The sequence below is a fragment of the Ostrea edulis genome, chromosome 3 (genome assembly GCF_947568905.1).
Source record: "Ostrea edulis chromosome 3, xbOstEdul1.1, whole genome shotgun sequence".
NCBI classification, from domain to species: domain Eukaryota; kingdom Metazoa; phylum Mollusca; class Bivalvia; order Ostreida; family Ostreidae; genus Ostrea; species Ostrea edulis.
In genome coordinates this window covers 24160623-24169650 of record NC_079166.1, presented here as the reverse complement: position 1 = coordinate 24169650, position 9028 = coordinate 24160623, and the positions used below count along the sequence as shown (strand labels likewise).

The window sequence follows — 9028 nt, the reverse complement described above, 5'->3', positions numbered from 1 at the left end:
GAAGGAAGGGGGGGGCGCAAGATTTGTTATTGCTAGCTACATACTAGTATGTTCAACTAGTTCTATATGGAACCGGTCGCGGTAGTTCAGTGATATACCCTTTGGTACGTAACCATGAGGTCGCATGTTCGAGTTCTACTCGTGTCATGGCTGCATCCAAGGTTTAACGTAAATATAGCTAATACTTCGCCAAACGCACGGCTATTTAAAAGTGAGAATCACCGATAATGCGACCTTAAAAGCAGACACCCCGTGTTGCTGTTGCGACTGAAGTTGGCACGTTAAAGAACCCCCACTGCTACACCACTGTGCGCTGAGCAAAGCAAGTCTATTTGTGGTACATCACCGGCCTACAGCTGGTGACGGCTAAATATAAGTGGGACCTAAACTAATGAAATCCTTCGTAACAAATCAAAATAAACAATTCATCGGATACAATACAAATGAAAAAATTTGTAATGCAAATGGAAATTATACAATGCAAACGAAAAAATTATATAATACAAATGGAAAATATAGAATACAAATGGTAAATTGTACAATATGAATAGAAAATATAGAATACAAATTTTAAAAAAATAAAATGCAAATCGAAATTATAGAATGCAAATGAAAAATTATACAATGCAAATGGAAAAGATCAAATATTGCAACGTTTGACATGCCATACTTGTACCTCTAATCCGTGCTATCTTATTTTCTCTATTGTCGTTTTGTTTAATTGTACCTCGTGTACCATTCTATCTATGATTGGGGTGGATAAACTTAACAGAAATGTGATAGGTATAATCATAAATCATTACCATAAACCTCATGCACATTGATGTTAAAATGACTGTTCCGTAGTTGCAATTTGTATAGAATGAAACTCACTAGTTTGTACGTCTAGTACAGGAATGACGCTACGATCATTAAGTTTCCAATTTTAATTTCAAATATTATTAACATATTCGGAACATCGTTGTCGAGCTCATTACGTAATGATTATTGTTCTAATGATTATGTTGTAATTGGAGAGCACTTAGAGTCATGTATGAATCTCCTTGGAACTGATCTTCGACCTCCTGAAAGCATCACATTCTAATACCTAACCAAGCACCTCGAACTTAGGGACACTTACATACCTTCTAAAAATAAAACATCCTCACCTCGTTCCTCTCTAAATCGCGTACCCCCTTAGCCGTGTTAAGAGTAAATACTCAATCAAAGTTCAAATGTCCTGTTGCATTCTTTCGTATAAAATCGGCAATTATTCACTAATCTCGATCAGTTACCGTAAGCTTCGAAGGATTCACAAATAGTTGATAATGAAGCTGTTATGGATTATCATGGCTTGCTATACTCTGAAAACAACTATCTCCACAGGCTCCGTGAATTCCACAGGTACGGACGTGGCTGACAAGGTGGCTCTCGGGCAGGATGTCTTCAGACAACTACTGAACCAAGAAACCCTTATTCGAATCGATCTGGTGAAACACGTCCACAGTCTGATGCAGGAGATGGTGACACTTAAGGATAACACGTTGAAACTGCAGAACAGTTTGGATGAAATATTGATAAGATCGAAAGAGGACATGAAGTCCACACAGAGAGATATCAAGGCGCTCAAACTAGAAAACCAGATATTAAAGGAAACCTTGACAGAAATAGAGACGGTGCTAAAGGAACAAAATGAGACAGACATAAAAATTAATAATGCTATTTCGAATCTTCATAAAGATCAACAGAGGTTCGAAAGACAAATGAATGGAAATCTAGATTCTTTAGAAAGAAACGTCACTGGGGCTTTGTCAGGTATCAATGTCAACATGCGTCTACTGTCCATGGCTGTGGTAAATGTTGACAAACGTTCTAATGACCTAAGTAAGCGCCTGGGTGATGTAAATCAGAGCATCCCAGAGCTAATCGAAGAGAAGGGTCGCATGGTGTCAGAAATAGTTAGAAATATGTCCGAACACTTATAAGGTAATGAAATAGTTTACAACATAGTCTTTGTTTCTAGTTTTAATTAATCTTACCCGCCAGTAGTCGTACGTGTTGGACGACACGCGTGATTGATTGTCTTCTTGTTTTTTCAGAAGAAACAAATAATACTTTAGAGAGCATGAAGTCAGAGTTGGCAGACACACAACAGAATCAGTTAAAAATGGCGGCGGCGGTACTATCTCTAGAATGGTTCAAAAACAACATGTCTAAGGGAAATTGTGGTAATTAATACTAAAACTGAAATTTGGGTAATTAATACTAAAACTGAAATTGTGGTAATGGTGTCTTCCCACTTAGCCAACATTTTGAAAAAATACAGGTACCTCTGTGTTGGCTAAGTGGGAATTGGGTGCAGGTAGAGAACAAAAGAATTTAATTACAGGTAGGCTATAGTCTGTTTTCAGATATAACCAGAATAAGGCAATAGGAATATTTTGTAGGATATATACATGTATAATGATAGAATATATTATTGAGATTCTGTCCCTTTTTTAAATAATTCATTTAATGATATTATGACTTCTATAATCAAATAACTTTAAAAATTATCTTTTTTCAAATAATGAGCTGGTTTGTTTTCCTTCTATTTATGAATTTTATTTTGCTGGATATATAATAGTTTGTCTTCTTTGTCCTCACTGAATACTTATATCCACCATTAAGAAGATAAAATCCTCCTCTACCGTTCTCTAAAAAGTTGACCTGCACCTGTAGATTGGCCATTTTTCTTTAAAATGATTTTTTGAAAAAATGGACAGTCCAGAAAATAATTAAGATCTCATAATTTTCAGGCTTGCTGATTATGTAAATCAGTGATCATAATTATGCCTATCTAGCAAATATTCTTTGAGAACAGCAATCTAATCTCAATCAAGACAGTCCAGAAAATAATTAAGATCTCATAATTTTCAGGCTTGTGATTCTGTAAATTAGTGATCATGATTATGCCTATCTAGCAAATATTCTTTGAGAACAGCAATCTCATCTCAATCAAGACAGTCCAGAAAATAATTAAGATCTCATAATTTTCAGGCTTGTGATTCTGTAAATCAGTGATCATAATTATACCTATCTACCAAATACTCTTTGAGAACAGCAATCTAATCTCACTTTAGTAATTATCCTTCTCAGGTAAAACATTTACCTGTGAAAACAGACTATAGCTTGCTGATCACTCAGGTGTAAAAATCAAAATGTTGGCTATGTGGGAATAGGATTTTTCAAAATGATGGCTAAGTGGGAATAAACCGTGGTAATTAATACTAAAACTGAAATTGTGGTAATTAATACTAAAACTAAAATTGTTATAATCAATATTAAAAACTGAAATTGCTGTAAATAATCTTAAAACTGAAATTGTTGTAATTAATACTAAAACTATTTTTTTTTTTTTTTTTTTTTTTTTTTGTAATTGATACTAAAACTGAAATTGTTGTAATTAATACTAAAACTGGAATTGTGATAATAAATTCTAAAACTGAAGTTGTGGTAATCAATTCTGAACCTGTGAAATTGTGGCAATTAACACTAAAACTGGGATATTACCTTTAATGAAGGCGTGATCTGGTTTACATGATTTCATGTAATTTATAATCAAAGATTCAAATGATCTATTAAAGTGTCCATGGAAATAAATAAATTCAGTATCGTTCAAGGGAAAACATTGCGAAGTAATTTATAGTGGACGGCTCATGATAACCGTCCATTAATGTTCTTAGTTTTGAACATAATATATAAAATAAAATATGATTTTTTTTCTATATATTTTCAGATATTTCAAAAAGAGTAGGCTTCACTGCAGGAGTATCGTCATCAAATACACGCTGGTCCTCTGGTAAATTGGTCTTCAACAAAGTATTGCACAACAAGGGCGCTGGCTACGACTCTTCATCCGGGGTCTTTACAGCGCCCTCTGCTGGGGTCTATGTGTTCTACGTCTCCATTACTTCCTACAGCGACAATGAAATCAACGTCGACATCACTCTCAACGGTTACTCTCAAGTAACTGCCAGGGACAAAGGAGGCAGTGGTAGAATAAACTACTCGTACTCCTACAGTTATCAAACTGGCACAAACATGGCCACCCTTTCATTGAAACGCAGAGATCGGGTTTGGGTACAGTATACAGCGGGAACGGGATACAGTTCCAAAAGCGTACCAACCACAACATTCTCTGGGTTTTTGATTTGACAGGGATAAGGCGAAAATGCTTAAATACGAGTTACTTATGAGATTGATCACTGTTTGATTATCTTCACCTTTTCGTGTAAACTTAAGATTGTCAGAGCAGATTTTTGATGTTGGTTAGACATGCATGCTTATACAAAATGTACTTTATATGTCTATATAATACTTCCTATTCATTTAAGATTATACTGTATAAAGTCAATCTTTCGATGTTTCACATATTTACCTTTCACTTTTCTATGTAATCCATTATACCCGCAGTTTTAACCGTCTTCTCGACCATTACGGTTATTTGTTTTCTGCAATTTCATTGGTTAAACGGCTTAATGTTGGCTGATCAGATTAAGCGTTTATTTTTAGTATTTTATTGGGGTCTAATATATAACGCAAAAACACACGAGATATTTATTCTCTCTCTGCTTGGATCAAGAACCTCTAGGTTTCGACTTTTTACAAGAACTTCGTATCCGTTCTATTCATGCAATTGCGTATATCAGGGTTTTTTTTTTTTTTTTACCTTGCAATAAGTAAAACTAACGTAGAATTATGATACAGTCTTTATGAGTTCGAGTTTTCTTGACATAATATAATTTATGTATATATCCTAGCAGAGTCGAAGGTTACTTAGTGCAAGGTAGAATTAGATATCCCTTACCTGAGTATTTTTCATAGTTAGTAGTTATATATTTGTATGCTATCTCAGCATTTATATTTAGCCTTAAACTGTATTACTTTGAGGTGTGTGGAGCACGCTGGTGTAGTAAACTGTTTATTTTTGACAGTGTATGGGAGCTCATTTGTGTTCTAACTTTAGATTTTTCTTATCATTACGGTACATATTTTTCGTCATTGTGATCTTTTGTTTTGGGTATATTTTACATTTCTCTCTGATTATATTCGTTCATTTTCATGGGAAAACTTATTATTTGTTATCATCTTTTCCAAAACCATATTCATTTATGCTTTAATAAATTTGTAAACTTTACAAGGTGTTGAACATAGTCTAGGAATCAATACCAAACCTGGGCACAACACGGAAACAGTGTGTTTCATAATTTATGTACTATAATAAGCCCTTCTGATCCCAAGTACTATTGACAGCGAGCTCTTTTTGTAAGACAAAAAGAACTTGTGCTTTGGGAGAAGCTAGACTTATTTCAGTCCCAGCACACACACAAACATACACTTAATACTATTACGTTTCTTTTTTGGTACATGCCGTATGGATCAGGACTTGGTGCAAAAGAACTTACGACTTACGACCAACTTTACATACTGGAATTTTCCAGTTTATTGTAAGATCATTCGCTCCAAATGCAAAATATTTTTGTAAAAATTGTTGAAAATTAAGCTTCAGAAAAGTTTTACTTCATTCATTTAAAGTAATAACTGTGTAATAAAATTTAAGACTTGCGACTTTGTCGTAAGTTGTTTTGTAAAACGGGTCCCAGAATTTACGTTACATCTTTGGTGCCGTGTGGACCAGGATTTACGTTACATTTCTGGTGCCGCGTGGACCAGGATTTACGTTACATTTCTGGTGCGGTATACTCACTGACTTCCCGTTAGTTCCTTTATTGGGCTACATACATATTCTTAGTAATACAAGAATCAACACTACGCCGTGAGTTACGTCCCTTTGCGGGGTCAGCCAAGGGTCCAATCTAATTAAAATCAGATCCTAGGATACGCTCACAATCGCTATATAATAGAGTACACGGCGCGGATCTAAGAAGTCTGATTTTAATTAGATTGTCCAAAGGTCAATCGGTGAATAAGTTTTCATTTTTTACCTTACCAATTGCGAGACATTTCTTCCCTGAATATTATATCTAATTATCAAGTTTACATACCAGTTAATAGGTTGTCCACCCTGGAGCATTGCTGTAGTTGACTGCAAGTGATGGCAAAATGTCAAAGCTACAGATCAGAAAATTACAAAGGCCAGCATAGGGAAATACAATTTTTAACTGAAAGATGGCGAACAAGGGACGTTACTCGTGCGAAGTATTGATGCGTACATATACTACTAAAAATTTGATAAGGATCATATATATTTTTATGTTTAAAAAATTAATAACTGCATAACTGGCAATATTGTGTCCAAGTAGTGAAATAAAAAAAAAAAACGTCTTCAACAAACTTGCACGTGCATTTCATGCCATGGGAAATGCGTTTCTCATCACAGTTTATGCTTTTGCTACCATTGCACGATTTTCACTCAAGCATCGGTGTCTGATTCTTTCTAAAATTTCAAACTCACTTGAGTGTTTACACTACGTTTATCAACACAATGCCCCATCAACGTGTAAGACGTCGCCTGACGACAGAACAACTGGGCAGATGTATTGGAATGCTTGACGCTGGCTATTCACAACGTGACGTTGCAAATGCACCAAACGTCAGCCAAAGCGTTGTAAACAGGGCCTGGAACCGACATCAAACTTTTGGTACAGCAGCACATCGACATGGGGGTGGTCGTCAGAGGTCGACAACCCAACGCCAAGACCATTTTGTGGCTCTTCAGGCACGACGCCATCCCTTCTGGACAGCAACCAGCCTATGTAACGACCTCCTGAACGCCTCGGGGGTGAATGTGTCCACTCAGACGATACGGAAACGGCTTCACAATGCAGGTCTCAACTCGAGAAGGGCATGTGTTCGAGTCCCTCTGACTGTTCGACACCGGCGGGAGCGATTGGACTGGGCTGAAGATCATGTCACTTGGACACAGAACGATTGGGTTCAAGTTCTGTTCACCGATGAGTCCAGGTATTGTTTGGACTTTACAGACAGGAGGCACCGAGTGTGGCGACGACAACGTGAACGTTTCCATGATGCCAACATCAGTGAACATGACCGTTATGGTGGTGGTTCCATCATGGTCTGGGGTGGAATCAGCAGGGATGAAAGAACAGATCTTCATGTCCTGGAGAGAGGAACAATGACGGGGTGCGGTACCGGGATGAGATCATCGATGTTTACGTCAGACCCTACGCTGGTGCTGTTGGCCCTGAGTTCATCCTGATGGATGATAACGCCCGTCCTCATCACGCCAGGGTGGTGGAGCAGTACCTTCAGCAGGAGACAATTGTCCGTATGGACTGGCCAGAGCGCTCGCCGGACTTGAACCCGATTGAGCATGTATGGAACATGCTGCAGGTTGCCCTTTCACGCCGTACAGCACAACCCACGACTTTGGCAGAGCTCGGAAACGCCCTCGTGGAAGAGTGGTACAACCTTCCCATTGGAAACATCCGGGTGCTTATTAACAGCATGGCTCGACGTTGTCAAGCCGTCATTGAAGCAAGGGGAGGCCATAACCGGTATTGACACTTCATCGACTAAGTGTAATGATGGACTATCCCCAAAAACTGTGTAATTCTTTCTCTGGTTTGCTGTTAACCTTTTGTAATAAAATGCCTTTTGGTGTTGTTATCAGATTTCAAGCATTCCGTATTGATAAAAGTTCATACCGTTCATGAATTTTCATTCATAACCTGAGTAAACACGTTTCTGAGTCAAATTTATGTCTTTTGTTATGTTCGTGGTAAATTACACACATATAACCTAGTGATCCTTATCAAATTCTGAGTAGTATATATGGTACACCACGAGATGTCAAATTAACAATCTAATTAAAATTAGATCTTCCTCAACCGTTACACTGCAGAAGGATCTTATTTTAATTTGATTGCCAAATTAACATACACTCAAATTACATTTTCATTTAATTATTGCGCACCATCTCTTTAGATAATTCTAGATATAATATCTCGACTTCTATTCGACACCAACGATGTCATATTGCGCACATTAATAGAATTAAGATATATTTGATTCAGATAATTGATATATAGTTTGTTCTAATCAAATGTGCTGAATAATTGTTTTCTTGGTATCATTAATAAGTAATGAATTTTCAAAAAAAATATTTGTATTGAATTTAGAGGTATCTTTGATTTCATTGATGTGCAAACAAAGTGGTAAGGGAAGACATGGTTGCACCTTAAGGTTGATCGATCCCCATGTGATGTCATAGGTTTCTGCAAAATCTTTATTAAATTAAATTTTGCGCATGATAGAAATATATCTTTCAGAGGAATTTTATTCACTGAATAAAATAAAAAAAATTGCGATTTTTTTATGTTGATATATATCTGTTTTTGTATGTCTGACATCTTTAAAGGGGTGGTAACATACACATTTTCTTTGGTTATTGATTAGATTAAACTATATGGAAATTAATAGTTAAAATTCATTTTAAAAAATATCATTTGTAGCAGGTCTGGCGTTCGTATAGTCTGTACTTCGCGTTGTGTTTGTTTTATTTTATTTTGATAGTGGCGACTCCGAAACGACCCAACTACACTATGATTTTAAACTTGAAAATAAATTCAAATAGAAATGAAAATAAAAGAAATAACACTTTACGAATTTATTACCAGTATGAATGTGACAAATACACACTCCTAAAGCCTAGAACTTAGCCTAGAAACTATCAAGAAACCTCCCAACCCAAAGGTAATATAATTATTTAGCAAGTAAAAAGGGCAAAGTAGACGTACAAAACGTAATACCAAAATAGGAATAATGGAAGGAGAAGAGTAGCTAGCAAGGCCAGCTGTCTCGCTTCCCCGAATAGTAAGCTGCATGGCTTTATATAGCAAATTAGACAATAGAAACTGTCATTAAAGTTATTGGCTAAAAGATAAAGCGGGCGTGGTCAAATACAACGGGTGAATAATTTACATCGTGATCGAAATCCAGAAGTAAAAGTAAAACCCAAACTACCACACATTATTAGAACAACCGATGAACCCGAGCTAGTGGTTTAAAAAAAAATCAGTTCTTA

The 9028-nt window shown here is 36.3% G+C and overlaps 2 protein-coding genes across 2 annotated transcripts; both read left to right on the top strand.

Moving 5' to 3' along the window:
• Positions 1 to 1307: 1307 nt before the first annotated feature.
• LOC130053499 (uncharacterized) lies at positions 1308 to 1964 on the top strand. Its single transcript, XM_056160823.1, has one exon. It carries the CDS (start codon positions 1308 to 1310, stop codon positions 1962 to 1964), a length of 657 nt encoding a protein of 218 aa, XP_056016798.1.
• A 135-nt stretch (positions 1965 to 2099) lies between these two features.
• Positions 2100 to 5155, top strand: LOC125674759 (complement C1q and tumor necrosis factor-related protein 9A-like). Its single transcript, XM_048912034.2, has 2 exons — positions 2100 to 2207; positions 3758 to 5155. The coding sequence occupies exons 1-2, from the start codon at positions 2105 to 2107 to the stop codon at positions 4174 to 4176; spliced, it is 522 nt and encodes a 173-aa protein (XP_048767991.2). The 5' UTR covers positions 2100 to 2104; the 3' UTR covers positions 4177 to 5155.
• The last annotated feature ends 3873 nt before the right edge of the window (positions 5156 to 9028 follow it).

Bases quoted from the DNA above. Each gene is read 5' to 3' on its own strand.
- LOC130053499 (XM_056160823.1), top strand. From the start codon at position 1,308: ATGAAGCTGTTATGGATTATCATGGCTTGCTATACTCTGAAAACAACT.
- LOC125674759 (XM_048912034.2), top strand. From the start codon at position 2,105: ATGAAGTCAGAGTTGGCAGACACACAACAGAATCAGTTAAAAATGGCG. The intron at 2,208-3,757 runs GTAATTAATACT...ATATATTTTCAG, and splicing joins CATGTCTAAGGGAAATTGTG to ATATTTCAAAAAGAGTAGGC.